Raw genomic sequence first — 24785 nt, forward strand, 5'->3', positions numbered from 1 at the left:
AAACCAAACCAGGTGAAATTGATTCACAATCACTTGTAATTCCTAAATTGACAGATTTATGTCGCTGAAGTGTAACTTACTTGGTGTTGGACTATGACCATAAAGTGTTCCCTTAATTTTTTTGAGCAGTGTAGTTACACGACCATGGTATTTTGCATGCTGGGCTCACTAGGACACTTTATAAAACTGAGCTATTGTTAACAGAATTAGTTTCACCTATGGCTTTTCTGTAATCAACAAGTTCGCTGATAATGAACTACAAATCTCTATAAAAAAGGACCCCAAGACCAAGTAAAATTTAATTCAGCCATTGTTTTAGGCACACCTGTTTACCTCCTTGTCAAAAGGTCTCTATGAAAGTGGCTCATTATCTCTTATAATTATACATTATGATTATAATTAACTTCCCTTTTTGTTTTTAAATATGCAACTTAATGACAAACAATGCAGATACACAAGGCGGAAAGAAAACAAAGCATTTTAGGTTCACTTTTTTATTTAGGTTCGTAGTACATTTGAGATAATGTATTACAACCTCTCCTAGCATATAGGGAGCTCCTTTCCACTTACATTTGCCCTTTTAAAAATTATTCTCTCCATACAATTCAAATTTGTTTATACATTTAAATAAACTTTTAAAAAATTATTTAATTTCCATTTTTTTTCTTTTACTACTTTCATTACAAATCTTCACTTCAATAGAAGGTGTTAGCTTGCAGAAACAAAACAAAAACAAACAAATGAAAACTAATGCAACAACTAAAATGTAAAGACAGTGTTGCAGGTGAGGAGCCAACCGTTGGCTCTGAGGTAAGTGTCAGCTGTTTCCTGCTGCAGGCCTCCTGTTACCTCCTCTGATTCTGCTGGGCCTGCTTCAATAAAGTGTCGAAGTCTAGTGCATGAAACTTGCTTTTCCCAGGCAATGGATCGTACTCTCTATTTGAATCTGAAAGGAGAAGGACAGAAAGTCAGCATCACATGAAAACAAAAAAGGGACAAGGACAGCAGAAATAGTGTAAATGGGTTGAAGAACTTCAAGAGACTTGATGTGATCAAATGGCGCCTGAAAACCCCATCCTTAATTTTTGATAATCCACAAAAAAAAAATCTGATAAATGTTTCAAAGTAAATCTTATTTTTGCTAGAAAAAGTAAAAACAAACTGATATATTGAGTTAAAGCAGACAAGAATCAACACTGAAAACCCCATCATGTGCAATTTGTGTGTAATGTTACATGTCATTGAAACAGGTCAGGTCACTGAGACCTCCACATGTCTAAAACAAATAGAACATGACCCGTGTGTCTCTTAAGTGGTGGCTACAGTCCTGCCAGCAGGCCATGAATAAAAAGTTGTTTGAAAACCTACATAGTTAAGTGTTCAACATCTTTATCCACATATAGAGAAGTTCAATCTTTTTTCAGCCAAGGAGCCCTTACAAGATAAATAATTTATTGGGGGTCGCCTCATGTATAGTCTTCTATAGTTTTAATTATGCGAGAACACCACCAAGTGAAAGTCACAACAGATCTTGCATGTAGTTTTGAGCTGTGACTTGCTTTTAAAAGAGCAAACTGGGATTGCTGCCAGGAGGCTCCAGTTATGAACAAGCCTGAATTTTCTTTAGCACTGTAGCTTGGCCTAAGAGGTCACTAACCAGACCAAAAAGGTTCAAAGACAGTGCAATCCATTCATATCATAGCCTTGTTAAAATGTCAACTGTAAAGTTATACCTCATTACTAAAGCTGTTTAAGCACTCCACAGTTGTCTTAATGTATTAGAATGATATAAGAAATATGTCAGATTGTTAATTATAGATTTGTTACATTAGATTGTAATCTCTGCATTAAAGAGTTAAATAAAAAAAAAAAAGTATAAAACAAAACAGTATATAATGATCCTCCAAGCAGAGTGCCACAGATCTCACTATCATCAGTGTCTTAATAAATACATTTGAAAAAAAATAAATAGAAAACAGTCCTTTTCACCTTGCAAAAAAATAACATGCAAAAGAAATTTAAAGGACAGTGTGCTCCGTCCTGCAGTGTGATTATCCCTCTGAACAGTTATTGGCTGTAGTTCAAAAGTACAATAGCTCTCAGCTGCATTTAGCTTGTGTTGAGCACACAGTGGGGATGAATTGCAGCCAAAATGTCCAATCTTCTGCAAACCACATCAGTACTATTTGGATAGATGAACAGCCCTCTGAGTAAGCACTACGGGAACTTTCTGGTAATTTATTTTTACCCAGGTCAGCGTAGTTGGTCTTGCAGAATTGTCTCCTTCCACCAAAACAGAGATCAAACGGCAGCTCATCGGGCTTACGCAGCTTGCTCCCGTTCTCGATGGCGTTGAAAGCATTCTTGGTGTCGTAATAAGTCACAAACCCGTAATTGTCCCTGTGACAGACAACCAAACCATCAGCATGTATCCACTGTCTATTTATCAGAGGTCTAGTGAAGGTTACAACAGATCTTGTGTGTAGTTTTGAGCTGTGACTTGCATTTAAAAAAGCAACCTGGGATTGTTGCCAGGAGGCTTCAGTTATGAACAAGCCTGAATTGCTTTAGCACTGTAGCTTGGCCTAAGAGGTCACAGATGAGACCAAAAAGGTTCAAAGACAGTGCAATCTGCTCATATTATAGCCTTATTAAAATGTCAGCTGTAAAGTTGTACCTTATTACAAAAGCTGTGTGAAAACTTACCCGTGGTCTCTAAAGTGCAGGGTGCATTCTTCAATCTCGCCAAACAAAGAGAATCGATCTTTAAGTTCTTTTTGGGTCATCGTACCACGAATTCGACCAACGTAAACAACGCGGCGATCCTCCTGAGAGAAGAGAGTCGTTGATCAGATGATTCATAAAACACATTATTTTAACCACTTTGCTTTGAGACCAGTGTGCCCAGTAAAAGTAACTCACAATGGCTTTCTCCTTGCGCCTCTTCCCCTCCTCGGTGGTTGTCTTTGTACCGAGACCATAGCTGGACATGCATGAAGACAAGATGAAGTTATTTTTAACTTTGAAAAGTATATGCCATGTACAAGTCAAACAGCTATAAAATCCATAACCCACAACCAGATGATCCTGATTCATATGCCGTACCTGCATAATCTTCTGTTTCTATTCCACTGTGCTCGACTCTGCGGGGATCGAGACCGCGACCTGGAGCGACTCCAAGAGCCAGAACGAGAGGAGGAATACGAGTACCTCCTCCTCCTGGGAGGGGATCGGGACACAGATGGAGAGGACCGGGAGGAGGAACGAGATGAAGAGCTGGAACTACTCTCAGAGCGATGGAGGCGATACCTAGAGTGAGAGGGAAGAGGAAGCAACGCCAGTGATGAACAAGGGAAATCATAAGCCCCATTAATAGCAATCAAGATGATGCATGAACCCCACATATCTTAACTTTAGTTCTGACCTTTTCTTAGACGGAGAGTATGATCTTGATCTAGATCTAGAAGAATGGGAGTCTGACTCCGAGTTGCTGGACATGGGGCTGGGAGAACGATGGGATCTCCGTTTTCTCGACCTCCCTCCAGTCCTCTCTTTGGAACTGGATCTGGGGCTTGGTGTCTGCGAAGCAGCATGTCGGCGGTAGGACCTCCCAAAATGCCCAGTCCTAGGGCTCATTTCTTTTAGGTCGGCATCAGTCTCCTGCCGAGCAGGTGAAGCATCAGGAGTCTGCAGAACAGAGCTGTTCTCCATCCCATCAGTCCTGTGATCCAGGGGCTCTGTCACTGGAAACTCTTGTGCCTTGGTTGTGACCGCAGGGCTCGAGGTTGACTGGCCAGCTGATGCCGGGGCAGCGTGGGGTGTTTGTGTAGTGGTTGTACCGGGTTGCTTGATTGGTTTAATAGTGATAAAAGAGGGCTGTTTGACATTCCAACGCTTGCCTGGCTCTCCAGCGGAAGTGCCTTTGTTGGGGAGGCAGTAGTCGTGGTCCATGCAGGCCAGCTCAGGTGTTACAGCGGCAGCAGCGGGAGTGGGTTTGCTGCGGGACTTGACTGAGGGTAGAGGCCGGGCTTCTATCTGGATAACCTTAGAGGGACTCAACTTCGAGGCCTCAGCAGCCTTGCTCTTTCCCAGCAGGGCGACAGGGGCCAGGGGTTTCCACATCTGGTGTGGAGGAGTAGCTGGAGGAGTCAAAGCTGAAGCAGAGGGAAAGAAAGTGCACCAGTCAGTCAAAATATGTGATGCTGCAGAGATTTCCTGGCTTACAAATGTCATGAATCACATTACTAGTCAAAATAACTGCAATTAGATATTTTTTTGATATATGATTAATTTGTTTTAAAAAGTCACTTTTTATGAATTACCTGCAGTACTTGAAAGGTCATTAGCTCTCACACGCTCCACAACTGTATTCTCTGGAGACAACTCAACACTGCAAACAGAGCACAAGGTTTGTTATTATATGGTGGCCAATAGTGTAGCTACCAATTCTTGATTTAAACCAAAACAAAAAAAAACAGTAAAGCCATGTTTCACAAATTTAGACCTGAGAAGGTCATCGCTGTGGCCAGACAAAAGCAGGGTTTGCGGTAGGTCTTGGCAATAGGTGTGTTTGTGTGCCATGTCCACACACAAACACAGCTAACAGGTTTCACTCGGAGAAACCATGACTCCGTCACTCACACAGAGCAGCATGAAGGCTGTAGGGTAACTCACCTCGAGTTTCCTACAGCTGCTGCTCTACCAGAGACCTCCGGCACACATTGCTCCTCTTTGGCTGAAGAGAGAAGGAATAAGGAAATAATTAATTAAAAACCTGTAGATAAAAAAATGCTTGACCAACGACCTGCAGTGTGTCAAGTGTAAATGCAGCGTATCATGTGTTATGCCCTCGTATTACTAGTACAAAGTGCATTTTCGATGAGAATTCACCAGTTACATTAGCCATAGTACACAGTATGACAGGTCAATAACAATAGTAATGGCTCATACAGAGTCCAGCCCAGCTACTTGTTAGGGCTGGGGCTTGTACATCCGCCCAAACAAAGACAGCAGGGTGAGAGTTAAATGGATTTGCGGACAGGGCAGAATTCCAGCAGCTGAGCAGACAAGAGCACAAAGCAGCTTCTCTGCCCCCCTGCAGCACCATCCCTTAAAGGGGAATGTTTCAGTAGAAAAAAATCCTGCCATTTTGAATCATCAGAAGTCCCTCGCAATCTCTGAGCGTTACACACTTCTCCAGGAGATCAGATAACCTTCAGACTTGTATGAACCGCCCGATAATGGCTTTGTGTTGTAGGTCACTATTGGTGGACTATAGACTCAGAGGTGGGACTCGCTTATGCTCCATTGGTCAAAAATATGAAATGATTCCATTTCATACAATTTCACTAATGACCCACTTCTGAGCATATCCACAAGCCTTTTCAACAGGGATTTCTATCCCTTGAAGTTTTTTAGTCAAAATCCTTCTTCCCTCTCTAAAACATAACTAACTAAAGACAGTGCTGCAATGTTGTATGCCACTTCCCGCCATTACAAAACCAGGAAACTTTGACTACATTTAGCTTTGTACTAAACTATGTGACACACTAAGCCACTGGCCAGTACAACAACCCTTATGCCAGAACTGAGGTACGACAAAAAATACTTTGGATCTGTCAAACATGGATTGTAAAGAGCACTGCTTAAAGATGGTAAAATCAGTCATAATTAATTACCTTGAGTTTCCTCAAACTGCTCCAGTAAACTGGTCAGATCAGCAGCTTCAATACCTACAAAAAACACATTATGTATTAGATTACAACATAAAACACTAATTAAAACAAATATTGATCCCATAGACACGGGACAAGCCTAATTTTACTGCCCGACATAAATAAAGACTTTAAACCCACAAAAAAGGTTAGTTCTCAGACATTTATTAGTCTGACTGGGCGAATTTTGATCATTTTTCCCCACTTTCCCAAACCACTGCATCTCTGAACTCTCTTTAACAAAATCACACACATTTAGGCTATTCCATGTGATCTTCTGCTGCTTCCCCTGAAATCGTTTGGAGCCCCGCTGGGGATGCCCGCCTCCCACTTAGAAATTCTCTGTTATAGTGAACACTCTTGAAGTTACAGAGGGGTGTAAGTGTTTTTACAGTAACACTGCATCTTCTTTTACTGCAATGATAGCAGACACAGCCTTTCCTTAATCATTTCAGATAAGGGGATCATGCACATCAGCCATCACTGAAGCAAAAATACCATCTGCTAGTGTGTCAATCTACTGCTTATGTGTATTTGTTCACAAGAGACATGCCTTCAATCATAAATGAAAAGGTGTAAACATCAAAGTATGGTCTGCATTTCATTAACAAAACTTTAAAAAAAAAATGCATTCAAAACATGCAATCAACTTTAAGCTCACCTATCTCACTGGTGAAGGCCTCAATAAGCTCCTGCGTGGGGCTCTTTGACCTTTGAGGTTTCAGTGCAGCTGTAGTGGGTTTCTCTTTAGTTTCAAGTGCAACAGGTTTCGCCTTTAGACTCTGGGAGTCTGAGGGATGGGCAGCCGCAGAAGAGCCAAGCGGGGTACTACTGGCTGCAGGTTTGGGGGACTTGCTATCAGATGTAATGGGGTTATTTAATGATACAGGAGCAGTGAGCTCAGGCACCTTCTGGGGAACAACTATGGTCTTCTGGGGGACACTGGGCACAGACACCGTAGCAGCGCTGGGAAGTACCGCATCTGTAGTGGTTCTATGACAGGTTTTACTGAGCTGTACAGACTCAGGAGATGCAGGCAGAGACTGGGGCTTTTCATCAGCTCCAACCTTTCCTCCAGGAAGTGCAGGGGATTTTAAGGAAGCTGGAGACCCAGAGCTCTGAGGCACACAAAGTACTGCAGGTTGAGCAGTGGTGTGTTGATTTGTGGGAAAATCCTTCACTGAATTAGGCACAGGAGCTGAGGGCTTTTGGGGTAGAGAAGGTGTGGAAGCCTCAGGTGTTTGCTGGGCTTTAGGAGTAACGGTGGAAACCCTGCTGGATGAGGCAACCATGTAGGCCGGTGGCACCAACAGCGCCTCAGGGGTGGGTGGAGCACATGGTCCCCTTGGCTGCCAGGCAGGTCTGACCTCCTCCACTTGTGGCTGGGGGCTGGGGCGTCGAGGATCTTTGGGGCTGGGATCAGGCAGGCAGGGAATGGGGGGAAGCTCTTTAGGAAGCTCTGGAAGGCTGGGCCACTTGGTGCTGTTGTCGTTGTCCTGCTTTTCCACCGGAGCAGGCTTTTTCTGCTGTCTGAGCCGCCGGTACTCTGCTAAACTGAGTGATTTGGGCTTTGGCTCTGAGACGGCAGGGGCCACAGGAGGGAGGGCCTCATCAGGTGAGGTCATCGGGGCTGTTTGGGGACTCGAAGCAGCCGCTGGGCTCTCTGAAGACACCGGAGGCAGGACAGCAGAGGGAGCTGCTGATGAGTCTTCCAGCTTCTCGGAGGCCGGGGCAGGCTGTTTAGGTGTTTCAGCCTTTTGGGAGCCCACTGTTGTAGGTGAGCAGCACTTCTCAGGGCTAGCGTTCAATGGCACTGCTTCTTTTCTCGTTGACACAGATGTGGCAACTTGCACCTTCATTTCAGGCAATAATGTTGTAGTGGTGATTTCGGTTTGTGTTTCAGTTTGGCATGGAATTAGTTTAGGTTTTGTAGAGGAAGAAGCTGAAGTGGGAGCAAGAGGAACCTTTGGGACTTTGTGTTTCTTCTCTTCTTTGCCTGACCTTTTTCCAGGCTTTTTGGGAGATTCCTGCAACGCCTTTCTCACTGTGCCACTCCTGAGGACCCTTTCCTCCACAGGTTCGGGTTGGCACTGCTCCCTGCTTTTCTTTTTCTTTTTTCTTCGGGAGGGGCTTTTGTCTTTTATTTCTTGCTTATGTCTCTTAATGATCACCTCGTCTTTCACATCAGAACACAAGTCTGGTTTCACGGGGGCTTCAACTGTCACTGGAGCCTCATCTTCATCATCATCAACGACTATATGCTCTGAACTGTCAGAGGCGACATCATCTGCTTCATCTGAAACTTTCTGCTCATTTTCAGGAGCCTGCTCTTTAAGTGGAAGAGAGAGTGGGAGATCCATATCTTGGATGGCCAGGATTGGTTCTCCATTTTCACCCTGGTCCACGACTTCAAGTAAGATTCCTCCTTCAGGCAACATCTGTTCCCCCTCGTCATTCTCCATACAGATGGCCATACAGTACGGGTGCATATGCCTGACCAAGTCCCCCAGGTTAACTGAAACACCATCATCAACCTCCTGTTCAAAGGTGACAGGAAACGGGAGGGTCAGACCTTCCCAGTGTAGCAGGTCACTGTCAGGAGATGAATTATCACTCACTGGACTCAAAGTGAGGGAGCCATCTTCCTCTTCCTCCCCATCACTCCTCTGGAGAGATTCTGCCAATATCCTGGGGAGGCTCTGAGTACAAAGATGAATAATATAGGAATCAGAAATGTGTCTGCTGTCCATGTTTATATAAATATCTTGCTAGTGAGTGAGAAAAGCTACCTTTCCAGTTGATAAAGCTCTTGCGCTACATAATGCGTCTTTCTCTGGAGGGGAACGGGACAGACACAGCAATCTCCGCAGCTAAGGAGTGAAAGAAACAAAAGCACAGCGATTTATTTTACATTTGTAGACGTTAACATAAATATACATTATGTTTAGAACCACAGGGGTCAGCAAGTTCTCCTTCCACCCCCTTTCACTGTCTCTGCCTGGATCGCAGAGGCCAGATGGGGGATGTTGAGAGCAACAATCTGTGCGACACTTTGAGAGTTATGTGTGACAGCTGGGCACTAACCGGAGAGTGTTCTCTGCCCTTCTGACCTGACAGCAGGTCTGAGTCAGGCAGTGTGTCAAACGGGGACAGGTTCTCGTCATCCACATTGTCAAGGATCTCCGTCAGGGCTGTTAGCAGCGTGGCTTCGCTTTCCTCATCTAGACCTTTAGTCTAAATATGGACATGGAAATTAGGTCAGTGGGGAGTATAAACAAACAACCACACAATGCATATAGATCTCTCATATGCTACTGTAACGGGTAAGTGAAATCTTTCTTGCCTCTGTTGTTGGCGTGTCCTCAAAGATAGAGAGAATGGAGGGGTCTAAGCAGTTCTGAAGGGCCTCCATAGTTTCTGTAGAGCTCAGTCCATCAGTCTAGGGGAAAAACACACTTTAGATTTCTTTGGCAAAAACTCAACTGGATAGAGACGATTCATGGAAAAAAATGATCGTACTTAGATACAATTATAGTTACTGGCAATTTATTACTGAAAACAAAGACTCATTATGCCCAAATCTAAATTAAATACATCACTAAATAAAAACACTTGTCACTGTATTTTTAACATTTTAAAACAACTAATTTAATTCAATATTATTTGATATATAGAAGTAATCTTATGGCAGAAGCATTATTTTGTTAAAAAATTTAATGTCTGTGCCCCCCCCCCCTTTAAATGTTTGTACATTTCAAATCACAACTTAAAACACATCTGTTTAAAACTGCCTATCCCCTATGACGACAATTGCCCTGTCCAACCTTTTGTATTGTTCTTAATTTTGTGTATTTTATTGTTGTTTCTCGTTTCTATCCTTTTTTACAGTGTCCTTGAGTGCCAAGAAAGGCACCTTCCAAATAAAATGTATTATTATTATTATTATTATTATGTGGGGATAATAAGGGGTCTGGGACTCCAGTCAGATCTTTTCCACGGGGTAAACAACCTTGTATCATATGGACCACTGGGCCGTTTCAATTACAAATGGACTGGAAGGAACCCTCTGTCAATAAATAGACTAAACAAAACGAGTGTTGTCCATTTTCAGGACTCTACGTCTTGTTTCAAACCAATGAAAAAATGTAAACATAATATACTGTTAATAAACTTAAGTCTAGTCTGTGAAAAGTTGCACAGTGAAATGGGTCAAACTAGTTCATTCATCAGTTGGTTAAAGCCCGAGCTCATGTGAGGCATTTCAAAATGAGAGTCAGAAAAGGAAACCCCAGAGGGCAAGAGGGAGCACATGTTTTAAGTTCCAGCCTGAAGAGAAAACAAAGTACCTGAAGCATTTCCTATAATATGAGACACAGAAGAGCAAGTAGATATTGGAATTGTAGGACTCAGATGTACACTCATATTATCAATCAAGTCAATCATATAATCAAGTGTTTAAGTTTACATAGAAATCCAACATAGTTATTTTAAAAACTACCAAAGAAAGAAAATAATTTAATGGACAACATTAGCACGTTTTAAAATGTTACATTTTAGATATACAATTAACAGGAAATTGAATAAATAGTTGAAATGTGCATGATACCATGTGATTGTATGCTCAGTAAGTGTATAACAACTCTTCAGATTTACATTCTGTGCATAACTCCGCTAAGTCCAGCACACAGGTGCGTCTATACGAGCAAATATAACTGATAACATCATGCACTTTGATCTAAAAACGCAGCAGTCTCGTACAGTGACCCACGTGTTGCTGTCTACACATGCAAGCACAGCGCGCAGACATATTTGATCCTCGCCTCACTCCGTCCAAAGGGAGGCTACCTAGCCCACGTGTTGCACTACAACAAACACGAGCAGGGCCCTGTTATCTGCTCCTGGTGGATATTTTAACAACTACCAACTGACATACAACATTACAATACACAATTTCACACAAAACTTTAAAAATCGCCAGGTAGTTATTTATAAACTCTGTGGACGGGTGTGTGAAGAGATACAATTGAGCGCGGCTACTGCGCATGTGTGAAAACCAACATGTGATTCACCACGACTAAACCACATGTGGATATACACACAGGTTGTGAATGAGAACGTGGTATGCTGCTGGTGCAGTTATCTGAGTGAATACTCACGCAGGTGTGTGTGAGTGAACTGATTGCAATCATTGCTAAATATAAAAAGAGCTCCATCACTGTGTGCATCATCACTGGCTTGATGACACATTACTGCAATGTGCTGGCATGGAGCCTATAGACTACTACATGGCTGAATTAACGTATATGGCATTTTAACCAGTCAAGCAAAATTAAAGAAGTAAACACCCAACATTACAGTGGTGATAAAGCTAATTGACTAGCATGTTGCAGTGTTTATTACCACGTGTGTATGAATCAATGGATGAGTAGCACACAGAGTACTTTTGCACACTGGGGCTTAATTGCTTATTACTTAGATGTATCATACAACTGGAGCACATGCCAGGCCAACTACCAACATAAATACACAACTGTCACGTAATGTATTTAGCACTGTGTGTATTATAAAGGGAGAAGACTGCGTCGTTTACTAGCCGGCCGGCCAAGCTGCACTGACTCACCAGCTAGCATTCACTCACAGCTGAAGCACATTTATAAAGAAGTGTTATTTAATAAATACACCACTAAATATATATGCAGCTGTTACAGCCACATACCAATGAGCACTTTTAAAAATAAGTTTTACTAGTGATACTACGGTGGGTGGCATCCACGTGTCACTTTTCCATGCGCAGTGTACAGCTCGTACACACAACACGCTCTGCCATGCCTCTAAAACACTCACAAAACTAGTAACAGTGGGGTAAGATGATAGGAAATAAAGTACAGAAAATATCCTTTACCTCGTCTAGTGTATCCATAGGGAAAAATTCCATATTGCACGCAGTTAAAGTCTCCTCGCCTGCTCCCCACCGCGCCGCCATCTTGCAAGTACACTCCCTGCCTCGACTCGTTTCGGAATGAAAAGTGATGAATCGTGCAGTAGGAACAGAGGCACGCCGGTCGTAACACGTGGTCTGACATTCCCGGCAAAATGACGCAAAGTGACGCTGGAGGGGTCAGAGGGGAACGTGACCACGTTTATTTGTAGTTCTATTCAATGCACGAGATCGAGCAGTTGCACACTCCTGCCTTGCTGGTTTTTTCCTCTGTTGCTAAATGAAGACGACAAAAATACACACCAGGCACAAACGTGTATTAATTAAGACTATTTATCTTTTTATTTGTTTAGCCACTGTCGTAATATTGATAGAAATAACAGGTGGAAACAACAAAGCAACGAAATAAAGCAGGTAGGTTAGTAACACTGTGGTAATTCAAAAATGCCAAATATTTGCTAGTTTCAGTTCCTCAAAGGTGACGACTTGCTGCTTTTTTCTCTTTCATATTATTATTAATGTAGTATGTGGGGGGGGGGGGGGGGGGTGGACAGTTATTTGGAGAAAACAAGACATTTGGAGACTTGTTGGACTCTTGCAGCTGGAATTTAAATACCTACATTTAGGATACTCAAGTAGGACATGCCTTCTTAAGTATACATTTTAGCTAGTTGTACTCGAGTATTTCACATTAATGCACCTACTTTTACTCCACTAGGTTACTAGGTTTCTCTCAATCCCTTATTGGTTGAGAAAATGCTCTCACTGCTACCTCTTAAACTAGATAAAGTGTAATACACTTAACTGCCCTCTTAATTTAGCTGTAAAGTGCACGTCACAGAGCTGAAAAGCTAGACTTTTTTTTTTTTTTAGAGATAGACGGCTGTCACAAGAGAGCAACAGTGCAAAACATGATTCTCTTATGCCCTTAAACTACCCAACATTATAAAGGAGTTAAAATTAGCACCACCATAAACATCTACAGCAGTAAAATGCAACACACACAAAGTAGCTGTAATATTACTCCAAAAGCTTTATATATTATAGTTAAACACTCACAGGGAAGGTTTTACTGCAGAATTAGTTTCCTGATAATACATTTTCCTAAATGAGTTTTTGAATGCAGGACTTACTTGTGGTGGAGTATTTTTTATGTGTGCTTTAACTTGAGTAAAGGATCTGAACACTTCTTCTATCATTGCTCTTGTGATACGCATTAACTCAACAATAAATCAATTAATTAAACAATAGAGCAATTAAATATGATGATAATTGTTACTGGCAGCCCTAATGGGGATTCCAGTCATGTGCGTACACCATCAGACCAGAACAATGAAACTAACTAATGCAATACTCCTGTTGCTTTATGGGGCTGTTGTTTGTGGTTGTAATAGATTCCATTATAGTGAAATATTTTTCTAATATTTTGTCTGAGATATTTACACAAATAGAGCAGCAGTAACATCAGCGGGAACTTACAATCCAATGCAGTCCAATATAACAACACAGCAAACTGCTCACAACTCTTCAAGGAATCTGGTACACACAGTACAGTACTACAAACAATTTGCCACAATGTCTCTCCTTTAAAGTCTCTACCTTGTGATTGCAAACCTCCAGTTACTTGTCATATATTTAGAGGTTATAATGACCTAAAAATAACTATGTATGTTTTTCTATTAAGGAAAATAATAGCTTAATCATATAATGGATAATTTATAATTTAATTGTGAATCCAAACACTAAAACCTAATCAAAATGTATTGTGCAATGCCTTTACTGTAGGTTCTTGGTTCTTTTCCACCAGTCTGGCATTTCTGCTCACATAGTTGTCATCTAATTGCTTCATTACCTCCAGTGCTGAAGGAGGGCCCTTCAGGACCAGACGAGTCTTATGTTGGTCTCTGGGTGAGAAAAACATAATTTACATGGAGATTGTCTAACCTTCAGACTGAGGTGTATTATGTTCCTGTCACAGTTAAAAGACAAGAAAATGACATTAAATGTATATTAATTATATTTATATATAAATAAATATAGGTAACTCTGAGGTGACTCCTGACTCGTTAAAAGTGCAATGAGTAGGCTACATGACATCACATAATAAGGTGGAAATAGTTTTCTTTTGCAAAAGTACAGAAGTTACAGGTCATATTCAAATGGGATGATGTCACTTTTGAAAAAAACAACAACATATTCATCCTCTTGAGAATGAGAGCTTGAATTAAAAAGAAGTTGAAAAAATTGAATAGAAGTTGACTTTTTGGCTCTATTTTAGTTCTTACCATTATGCTGTAATTGCCACTTGTGACCCTAGTGGGCACTGTTTAGCAAAATTTATATAGGCTGTTATTCATATTTTGTTGAAATAATTATTTTGAAAGACACTTTTCTAAACTTGATGCACATTTTGCTCTGAAAACTAATATGACATTTTCTGTTTTCCAGGAGATGGAGACAGATCCAGGTGGCCATTCAGATTCATCACAAAAGACCATTTTTGAACAGAGACGGAGGTCAGAGACGAACAGAGGTCAAGTGATGACAACTGAGCAAACTGCATTAACTGAAGAAGATTTTAAGATGTGGTTAAAGCTCTGGGGAAAGCTAGTAAGTAGACTTTGAGTTAATATTTTTTTTGGTTGAATTCATTTTTCTGGTTTTGACATTATAATTAAACGCACAGCCTTCAGAGTTCAGCCACATAAAAAATAAACTTTGCAGAATGACATACCAATATGAAAACATTTACCGCTCACTGAGGACTAACCAAACAGCACACTGAGAAGAAAAATAGTTTTCCCTCAGACCTGGGGACATGGAGGATGTCTTTTTGTTATTGGGTGTAATACATAAAGAAAAGGTGTGATGAGTGAACAGAAAGACAGGCTGTGAAACACAGAAGTCGGGATTAAATTGGGTCAAATACAAAAGTGGGGAGGATGTGTTTCTCATTAGGATCAGTACTGCATGGCACAGCAAAGCCACCGGCAATTCCCTGTGTCCCACAGGCAGAAATGGATTAGAGGTGAGCCCAGCCACACACACACACACACACACACACACACACACACACACACACACACACACACACACACAATGGTCTACCATTGTGTTATACCACTTTGTCTGTGTCTCTCTTTTACATATGTCATTTGTTCTCCTCTGTGTGAAGAATAAAACTGCCATGTTTGCCATTTGTAAAAGTTTTAAATCTTTCTACATCCTTGAAAAGCTTCCTCGCTGCGACAGAGCTCTCTAGTGAACAAATGCACACATTTCTCTAAATTAGAAAAAGTATTGTTGTCTCAAAACAACAGACACGGCTCTTTACAGACCCACTGCGGTGTAGTTTTGTGTCTGTATATTGTCTGGCGTCGATCCAGGAATCCCTCAGGCAACAATTATGAGTCTCACTGATCAATTCTGTCCCTTACTGTGTTTCATTTGAAGAATTTGAATATCATACGAAGAGATATGAAGACCCTTTTAGTTATGTGCCATAGCGTATAACATTGGTTCTTGAGCAATTGAAGGGTTTATAGTTCGATCCACGGCTCCTCCTGTCCGCATGTTGAAGTATCCTTGACAAAAACACTGATCCTCTGCCTTGCTCCTGATGAGTGTGGGTATAGGGAAACATTTACATGGCTCTGGACAGAAGTTTTGCATATTTGTTCCTTTGGTTGTGTCTTAATCCACTGAATGCCACAACAGGACATCTTTGTATTTGCATTGTTTGTTGGAATGTCTCGTTTCAGCTCTGGCTTCACACAGAGACAGTTTTTTTTGTTTTCTCAATAGTTTTAAATCACTGTCTTTATTCTGTGCTTTATTTGGTGAAAACAATAGTGGTCAACTGATATAGGTTTTCAATGGCTGATGCAGGGAGGCTTATGGTTGATATATAATGCTGATATCGTGTTGTTGTTTTTTTCCTGCATCTGATCAAACTACAATTCAATGATAGTAACAATTGTTTTTTAAAAAACGTGCTGAACCTAAATGCAAATGTATTTAACACCGTTATTGTCTGCTTTGACTCTGTTTGCTTAAATAGATCTGCACTCTGCTGTGCACTTATTTTAAATTAAACATTTTACATCAACTAAATAAAAGTCTAGGTAATCTAAAGAACATAACTTGGTAAAAAAAACAAAATCAACTACACAAAACAGGAATGAAAAATAAGTAGCGTTTTAATGCACTCAACAACAACATTTATCAGCCGACAGAAACACCAAAATATGTTAACTTACATGAATAAAAAATGTATAAAAAATGTGAGTGTAGTGGCCTTCCCTGTGTTGGCTCAGTGAAATACTGTAATAAATAAATAATCGGCCTTGTGGGTGCAGGCATCTACTGATGCCAATCATCAATTGGCCTGATTAATTGGCCAACTGATTAAGGTTTACAACTAGAGTGTGATCTGCACAACTAGAGTCAATATTCAACACAAAAGTAACTTATTCCATTACTTGATGCAGGCGGTCCGCTGCCTTTACAGTAGAATTAACTTGTGCTTTCTTGGTGTGTGTTCCCCACGTGTCTTGAGACACTGGCCCAACCAGTCTGCTTCTCATTACCAGCCGTGTCCTAATGAATCCACCGCTGATTTCTCCCCTAGTATACCAGAGGCTGTACACTGTTCATCTGTGGGAGCTGAAAGACTTATGAGCTCGTCTGTGTGTGAGAGAGACAGAGAAAGAGAGGAACACCACTGTGCCCCAACACACTCCTTTACTGCTACCTACCGCTGCTCTGCCGTTGCCATGGATACAGTGCCCTCTCTCCTCTCTCTCGGTGGGTATGGAGGGATGGGGCTGGAGAGGAGAAGAGAAGTGGCTCTGGCTGCTGCCTCTGCGTCATATTCATACCAGTGCAGCTGAGAGCTGCCCCCCTTTTCCCCTCCTCCTCCTCTCTCCTCCCTTCCTTCCTTCCCTCCTTCCTTCCTTCTCATCATCCAATTTGCACACTGCTAGATCCCCCCCTCCATTTGTGTCTCCTATCTGCATCTGCTCATCACAGTCTCTCTCTCTCTCTCTCTCTCTCTCTCTCTCTCTCTCTCTCTCTCTGCTGGCGCAGCTTGGTTACCTCTGCGTGGCTGACCCGGGCAGACTTTTCCGAGCAAGCGTGGGCGCAGAAGAAAGAGGAAGACAAAGGTAAGCAGTGAGAAGGAGGATGTTTAGGAGTGTTTGTCTGTGAGAGAGAGAGAGAGTGTGCAGAAAAGAAAAGGAGAAAGGAGGAGGGGGGGTGCAGAACAGCTGCAAGACAAAAGACTGAGAGGTAAGCATTAATGACATGAACTCACCTGAGATAAGTATGCAACCTTTTTAAACATTTTGTTTGGAATTTAGAAAGTGAAAATGTTTTTCTGCTGTCAGAGGACAACACTCTTACAGTGTGTTAGTGTGCGACTATACCTCAGTGAGCTTGGCAGTCAGTGTATCTGTGTGCAGGCACTTTGCTGTCTGTCACATAGTGTTATGGAACTGCTGCGTGTTCCCACAGTGGAGAGAACGGAGGGGGAACTTCATTATTCTCAGAGCAGCTTTTTGAGCGATGTGTAGCTGTGTTGACAGAGCGGGAATCTCTGTATCTGCAAGAGTAGGAGAGTGAGAGGAAGAGAGAGCATGCCTGACAGTGCAGTCAGTGGTGAAGTGCTCCGCTTCAAAGCCTAATCGCTCCCTGAAACAGAAGCCATTTCCCAAATCACATCCATGCACCCCTCCTTCCTCTCCTTCTCCCTTGCTCTTATCTCTTCTTTTCCCCTCTGTTCTTGCAGTGTTGGGGATGCCTCTCTCTCCATCTCTCACATCTGCCTTTGTTCAGAGTTCACCATTTTACAGTAGCAGAATCTTCTGTAAATGTCAAGCCAGCAGATCGCGACCTACAAGACGCACAAAGGACTGAATGGTGACAGAATAGCAGCAAGAGATGAGAGGACTCAGAGAGAGAGAAACAGAAACAAAAAGTGTGTGAAGTGGAAATGAAAAGAGGGGGAGAAGACAAGTAAGGGGGAAAAGAAGAGGAGGCCCGCAGGGTTGTTCATTGTGTCTCGGTCCTGAGAACAGTGTCTGACACCGTGTATGACATTTAACTGTGATGCCTCTGCCAGTGCGCTGGTGTGTGGGGAATGCGCCTGTCAGCTTTCATTTCAGTGGAGACAGTTGTTTGTCTTTTGTTAGTGTATTGGTTGTGAGTGACAGACAACAGAGATCTGAGGTTTGTTAAACTGGGCTTCAACTCACTCGGGGGGCTACTGTCGTGCAGAGGATACAGGGATGTACTGGACAGGAGGTTTGACGTATCTGCACCGCCGTATCAGATGAACCAAAGTGCCCCTTAATCAACACATTTTTGGAACATCCGTCATGTTGCAAATATGTTAATTTAAATTTAAATTGACTTTAAACCAGATGCTATTTAACACTATTAAGTATATAAAAGTGGAAATTGTTGAAACAGTTTTTTCATAAAATTCATACAACTGTAAAGTTCGCATTCATACAACTACCACTTATATTGACTGGCTTTCACGATGTCAGATTTCACTACACAATTATCATTTCAAAAATAATTCACAACAACAATATCAATGCAGTATCTTTATAAAATTGGAAAAAATTCTATCAATGAAATTCATTAAGTTTGTTTATTGTGTATTTTGTCTCTTTTTTTGGCAAATTAATAATACAACCTCAAAATATGAGTGTAGGGAGGTGGAGAGAGAGAATGTGACCATAACTACATAACAAATTGAGAACAAAATGAAACGGAAATTAAGAGCCACTGGATTTTTAAATTATATTATCGTGTTTATTATTAACATTTTATTAATATTTTAATCTTTCTTATCTTTTTAATCTTTTTATCACAGTTATCGTCAATAACAGTATATCGCCACAGCACAGGTATTGAGAGAAGCTCGGCATAATTTTACCTTTTAACGATGAACCACTTATCCACTATATTTAGCTTCTCTTTTTTTTTTTGGGACATTTTTCAATTTATATTGGCTAACTATTCAAACCATTTATCTGGCTCGGTTTTTGTGTTTTTCCGTTCGTCTGGATTACTGAAAAACTACTGGACTGATTTTCACAAAACTTAATAAAAGAGTGTGGAATGGGCCAAGGAAGAACCCATTAAATCACAGGGTAGATACACTTCATGTTTCTCACTTTTGTTTAAATTAGAGAAAGGGCTTTTGTGTTGCATTCCTGTGTTATTGGAACAATTGGAAAATTAGTATCCTGATCATATTTTATGCCTCACGTAATTTGTTTCCTTTGTCCATCATTGTCACGCAAATACTGGAAACATCTACAAAAGTGTTATTTAAAAGCTCTGAGCAAAGAAAACATCATAACTTCCTTGTAGCGTTCATGTTGTTTCAACATTAAGACTTAAAGAAAGAACAAATTCCCAACTCGGGCAATGGGACCATCCGAGGACTGTTTTTTCTGAATACCATTCTAGTTTATAATGAAATCACAATTCCTATTTTGTCAAATAAGTATAGCTATTGCACAATCTTTACAAGTACCCCCTGACATTTGCAGAAGTACCTCCTCTGGTACAAATACCCTGCGGTTAAGACTGAAGTTGTATTTTACTTTACATTTTCTATTTTCTATTTTTACCTTTTCTAGAATTCAGTCACAAAGACTCAGTGATGCTCAGTCTGTTATCCATCTGATAGGATAAGGTACACGAGCAACAAAGACATCCAGCTCATGGGAGTCAGTTATGTGCTCGTGTGTTTGTGTAGTGAAGTGTGAGATTATGAGATTATGGCTCGGAGAACAGGCATGCTCGAGTCAGGAGAAGTTATGGGATGAACGGGAAGGGAAACCAAAGATGTGGATGAGGGAAAAGGAAATGAAACAAAATCACATCAAGCTACATCAAGCTGCAAAAAGGTCGAGGTAATATCAACAGGGCGAAGAGATTAAATTGACAGGGCGAAGTCAGATTAAAAAGCGAGAAAAGAGTAGAAAGGAAGCAGAGGCTGCTGGGCAAACAGTCTGCAGTCGATTCAGACTGTTTACATGCAGCTCCTGTTGGGTGTGTGCACGTCCGTACATGCACGCTCTTCCTGCCTCCCATGGGTCTCCAGTGTCCCTGCGCTCCAGGTGGGCTTTGCATTTTTAATCGATACTGTCTGTAGTGATTAACACCAGTCTTCTCTCAGCAGCACAAAAACAGACGGAAGGAGTGAGAGAGAGAGACAGAAAGAGAGATGGAAATCTGTCATACACGAAGCAGGATGTGTGTATGAGTGTGTGTGCAAGCTTGTGTGTTTGTTTGGCAGTAATGACCCTCTGCCTCTGGGCTCCTACTGAGTATGTTTATCTCCCACAGCAGCACCGGGCAAAAATGGACGATGCATCACTGCCACACATACACCTTGTGCATTTTCTCTCTTTCCTCTCCTTTGCTCTAATTGCCTCCCTCTTGCATTCTCCCTTTCACTAACACATGCACACACACAGTCCATATTAGTTACTCCAGTCTAACATTATGTAAAGGCTCTTTCTTCCTATTTCACTCCTCTCTCATTTTCCCTCCCACTTGTGTTGCAATATGCCTATTAATGATGCAGCTAGAGCACCACTGCCAACTTCCTGCCTCTGACAGAGAGAGAGGAGTGTAGTTGTGGTGTACATGCCCTGCTTTGTACCACTCCCTCTAATCTCTCCACCCCTGTGTCTGTGTTGTTTTCCTCAGAGTTAGCCCATGCGAGGAGCGTGTGGACTGAGTGCAGCTGTTTCGTTCAGAGCAGAGCCCAACATGTGAGAAGATGTCTGTTGGAGGTTGTGCTTGTCCCGGTGAGTGCCTACTCTCTTTCTCTCTTCTCCCTCTCTCCTCCTCCGTCTCTGTGCTCAGTGGTGCTGTCAGAAAGATGACTTATGTAAAAGTGCTGCAAAGCCGCCTAGGGCCAGCGTCAAGCTGTGTGAGAGTGAGTTTGTGTGTGCTCGCGTGTGTGTTGGTGAAGCCATGCTACGCTTTCAACACATGTCCTAAAACAAGGTTATAGACTGAGGCTACCACACTTTAGGATTGAGTTGTTCAGCAGACCCTCTCAGTCACGCTAGCTTGCTGTGCAGCAGATCAATGGCTCTTTGAGTTTTGCCACGTACAGAGACACTGAGATATCAATAAGTACTTCACTTGCTGACTATTTTCACTCCTTTTTCCAGCTTTATCCAGCCACTATAGGTCTTCTTCACCATTATTTGTGCTCTTATATGTCTAGAAGAGTTGGTGAAAACTGCTGCTGAACTGTTTTTCATATTTGTCCCATGGGACTGTACTGAACGAGGAATAAGTACTTTATTCACTGCAAAATGGTTTAAAGCTGGTCTCTCTTGATGAGTGCAAACAATTAATGAGGGTACTTAAGAAGATTTAACAAAGAGTTGAATTTGCTTGGAGTTAAGCTGCTGTTTGGATATTAGGCAGCTCTTTGTCATTGTGACTTCTGCATATTTTTTCTGCATGTTTTCATTTTTTTATTTTTTAATGCAATATTTTACATTTGACTTTCCCTGAAATCAACATTATTGAGTTTTAAAGGGGACATATGCAAATTTTTAGGTTCAAATTTGCGTTTTTGTTTCTACTCAAACATTTTTACATGCTTTAATGTTCTAAAAAACACATTATCTTTCTCATACTGTCTGTCTGAATATACCTGTATCCACCGTCTCTCTGAAACACTTTAGTGCCTGCCCCAAGTCTGCTCTGATTGGACAACAGCAACAAATTCAAGTTCACTTCATTCTCAAGAAGCTGAAGTTGACTGTTGGGAGGAGGAGCCAAATCTAAATGGCTTGTGGAATCATGTTTTCTGATCTAGACCACACACAAAATACTGACTGGGTTATCTCATGCTACATTCCATCTACGTTGGAAGTTGGAAGTCGGCGCTGCGAATGACGTCACACATAAGTTGACCGCATTCCAGTAGTCTGAAAACCAAGATAGATTTGCCCTAGCTAGCTTAGCCATTGTTAACAATTACCAGTTGTTAACAACAAGCTAGCTAGCTTAGTTATTGTTAACAATTACCAGTTGTTAACAACACATTATGCTTTTTTGTTTTGTGTACAAACACCGTAGCAGCATTCTCATAGATAGAGCTGGACAATACTGTGTAGAGATTGAATGAGAAACAAATATGACAAAAGTGCCAATAAACATTATATTATATTATAGACAGCTTTCACTACTGTTCCAACTTCCCAATTTGCTCCTTCAGGTCACAGTTTGGTAGGCATTCCAGATACCAAAAAGTATGTATACAAGCATGAGTGATTTTTTCAAGTTATGTCCCCTTTAAGTAAAGCTTACATAAATATGCTTTGCTACCGTTGTTATGGTGTCTTATTGGCACTGAGTATCTACACTCTGCTCTTGTGGTTTAGTGTCGGAACAAGAGGAAGTAAATCTAGTACTGTCTGTACACGAAGTCTGTGGCAAGCAAAATGCTATAGCTGTTTTTATCATCTAGATCTTATAATTTCTACCATAGAGTGTTTGATCCTATTTGACTTTGGAGCAATTTCTCTTTAACAGTACCCCAGTGAGAGCAGGCTACAGAGACGGTTGCCTTGTGCAGAGTGAAAGCCTCCAAGTGTCAGGGGACAGCACAAGGGAGCAAGTAACAGATAGAAATTGAATCGTAGCATCTGCTCATGGGGATCTCAGAGAGGGCAGATTGAATTAGGGTGTCAGTATCATTTTAATGGGGCTGCTCTGATTCATTGGTAGTCGCCTATCAGATGGAATAATATCAGAGAGGCCTCTGCTTGATGTGCTCCCCTCAGATCTTTTCGCTACTATCTCGCTTCCTCGCTCGCTCCTGTAGTTTATGCCTTCTTTGCTCCCTCTGTTGACAGACTTAACTCTGGAGCAGAAACTTTTAATGACATCCACATGTTTTTTATGGAGAAAGAGGTCGAACTAGAGAGATCTGCCATGTGCATGTTGTGCGCCCACATTCAAACACTCACAGGCATGCGTGCACATGTAGAGCCTGCACATACTGTACACTCGCGCACACACATACACCTTCATGAAGAGCCTGCTCGGACAAGTTTAGGCTGGTGGATCTGTCAGATAACCACGGGGCAACATTGATAAAACACTGGTTTGCAGGTTCTCTCTCCCTCGCTGTGAGTGTTCTGTAAATCATTATATTCGAAGGCTGGTTTGTTTACATTCTTGTACGATGGTGGATGGAAGATCCTCCCCATCCTTTGTGTGTGTATCTGCATTGGAAAAACAAATCCTCTCTTATTCACTTTCTCTTTTCATCTGGTCGTTTTCATCTTTTTTTTTTGTTATTGGGTCGGAGCATTATAGAACAGAGGAATCTGAACGGAGCGTATTTGCATGTGGCAGAATGTGTGAACCATAATAAAAACAGACTTCATCTGTCTGTCTACTTCATTGACAACCCTGTGACATCCTGCTGTTGTTGTGACTTTGCTGTGAATCAGCCTTTTTAAGGCTTTGTTCCCTGCATGAAGGAGATCCGTCCTAACACAGTGGAGCCAATCACATCCTTTGTTCAGACTAAATGGTAAAAATAGATTGCCTGTGAGCTGAAGATACCCCCCTCCCTCCCCTCCATTCTCACATGCACTCAAGCTTGCGCTCCCCTCTGCTCACCACTCTCTCCATCTCTCACCCATCTCACTCTAACCCCTCCCTCCCATTTCTGCCTTCCTCATCTCACTCTCTCCCCCTCTTCCTCGTTCCCCTCTCTCTCTCCCTCTCTGTCACTCCCTCATCCCTCCTTCACTGCCTTTTGCAGTAACAGTGCTGTTACCTCATGCAGAAAGTCACATGGCTCCTGATTGGAGAAAAGTGACTTAAAGCAGAGCCAAGATGGCAGCCAAACAGCAAGGGCTTTTTTGATTACCGTTACACAACAACATGACTGCCTCAGCTTTATCTCACTGTGCTGAAAACCCGTGCCTCTCTTTTTTTCCCTTCCTCAATTCTTCACTTCTTCTCCTCTCCTCGTCCCCTCCTCTCTCTACCCTAGTGAGTCTCAGATCTTGTTTGCTAGATCAAAATGGCTGTGTGTGCAGAGGCAGAGAGAAAGAAGGAATGCGTGGGAGACAGAGATGCTGGGGAGTCAGAGAGATGAGGAGGGGGGGTGCAGAGTGGAGACGTGCTGTAGTGATGTCACATCTGCTGCAGGCCGACAGGATGGCAGAGGAAAGCTGGCATGTGCCACACAGCCGGGAGGAGGGGGAGGACAGGGAGAACATTAAATGTGTGGGAAGAAAAAAATGATTTTCTATCAAAGTGCACCTTTATTTGTGGGAGATGTGCAAGCCGCAGAGTCTATAAAACATGAAAGCAGGTTCAGTACTGAGGTAGCAGTGCTCAGATTGAAACAGAGCTGGGCTGAAAACAAAAGGTGTGTGGAGGACAGCCACAGTTATTTGAAAGCATTGTGCTGAATCTCTGTGCCAACTGTGTATGTGAGAGGTGACTTCAAATGTAATGTAAATACAATTAGTATACAAACCATCTATTTCAGGCAAATAGATATCAAATCTGGTGCAAACGGACCAGATTTGATATAGTGTGTTGAAATGTTTACATCGTGAAGCTGTTAAAGGGATTTGAGCCATAAAAGAGAATGTATATTGTGCTTTGGACAGTAAAGTTAGTGTTTCCCTAAACTAAAACATCGCACAATCAAGACTTCAATTGATGATGTCAGAAAGTGGAGGTGGAGTTGGTGGACTTTGTCTATTTACTTAGAATGAGCGACTGACTCATTCTCACTTAGTCTCATCATGTGACATTAGAATAAATATGGGCTTCATTTTGTGTCTTAGGTAAAGTGTATTCCAGTTTTTTCATTATTCACTAACTGTGAAGAGGCTCCAAGATTATTCTAAATAACATAATTGCTGCTGTCTGTCTCCCTGTTGTTAAGTTGTGCAATATTCTAAAAATACAAATGCATATTCTTTCTCTATGGAGGGTATTCATTTCTGTTGATAACACCTCATAGAATTGGGTTTGGGTGAGACATTTTTCAGGACATGCCAATTAATTCCCTGTTGGCTACGACAACATGAGACACAGTAAAATTG

The 24785-nt window shown here is 41.7% G+C and overlaps 2 protein-coding genes and 2 non-coding genes across 6 annotated transcripts in view; 1 reads left to right on the top strand and 3 right to left on the bottom strand.

The window, feature by feature from the left end:
- Positions 1-478: 478 nt before the first annotated feature.
- Positions 479-11798, bottom strand: pprc1 (PPARG related coactivator 1). Its single transcript, XM_059358896.1, has 14 exons — positions 11617-11798; positions 9058-9153; positions 8799-8948; positions 8504-8584; positions 6376-8413; positions 5679-5732; positions 4675-4735; positions 4323-4390; positions 3425-4154; positions 3106-3309; positions 2923-2983; positions 2707-2828; positions 2249-2400; positions 479-946 (listed from the first exon to the last, which is right to left on the bottom strand). The coding sequence occupies exons 1-14, from the start codon at positions 11695-11697 to the stop codon at positions 846-848; spliced, it is 3999 nt and encodes a 1332-aa protein (XP_059214879.1). The 5' UTR covers positions 11698-11798; the 3' UTR covers positions 479-845.
- On the bottom strand, positions 1547-1686 carry LOC131958823 (small nucleolar RNA SNORA50). Its single transcript, XR_009389313.1, has one exon. It is a non-coding gene; the product is annotated as a small nucleolar RNA SNORA50 (small nucleolar RNA).
- On the bottom strand, positions 2492-2630 carry LOC131958822 (small nucleolar RNA SNORA50). Its single transcript, XR_009389312.1, has one exon. It is a non-coding gene; the product is annotated as a small nucleolar RNA SNORA50 (small nucleolar RNA).
- A 118-nt stretch (positions 11799-11916) lies between the features above and the next one.
- ldb1a (LIM domain binding 1a) overlaps positions 11917-24785 on the top strand; it is a 29473-nt gene continuing 16604 nt past the window's right edge. Inside the window, exons 1-4 of one of the 3 annotated variants that reach the window (XM_059358897.1) lie at positions 11917-12066; positions 14101-14262; positions 16741-16817; positions 20389-20489. In XM_059358897.1, coding sequence (XP_059214880.1) covers positions 20462-20489 — 28 coding nt within the window. In that variant the 5' untranslated portion in view covers positions 11917-12066; positions 14101-14262; positions 16741-16817; positions 20389-20461. The remainder of the gene's footprint in view (positions 12067-14100; positions 14263-16740; positions 16818-20388; positions 20490-24785) is intronic. The other 2 variants (XM_059358899.1, XM_059358900.1) reach the window with 2 other exon arrangements.

The sequence above is a fragment of the Centropristis striata genome, chromosome 20 (assembly GCF_030273125.1).
Source record: "Centropristis striata isolate RG_2023a ecotype Rhode Island chromosome 20, C.striata_1.0, whole genome shotgun sequence".
In the NCBI taxonomy this organism is placed as follows: domain Eukaryota; kingdom Metazoa; phylum Chordata; class Actinopteri; order Perciformes; family Serranidae; genus Centropristis; species Centropristis striata.

Bases quoted from the DNA above. Each gene is read 5' to 3' on its own strand.
- pprc1 (XM_059358896.1), bottom strand. From the start codon at position 11,697: ATGGCGGCGCGGTGGGGAGCAGGCGAGGAGACTTTAACTGCGTGCAAT. The intron at 4,736-5,678 runs GTAATTAATTAT...TTCTCTCTTCAG, and splicing joins GCAGTTTGAGGAAACTCAAG to CCAAAGAGGAGCAATGTGTG. The intron at 2,829-2,922 runs GTGAGTTACTTT...CTCTTCTCTCAG, and splicing joins GGCGCAAGGAGAAAGCCATT to GAGGATCGCCGCGTTGTTTA.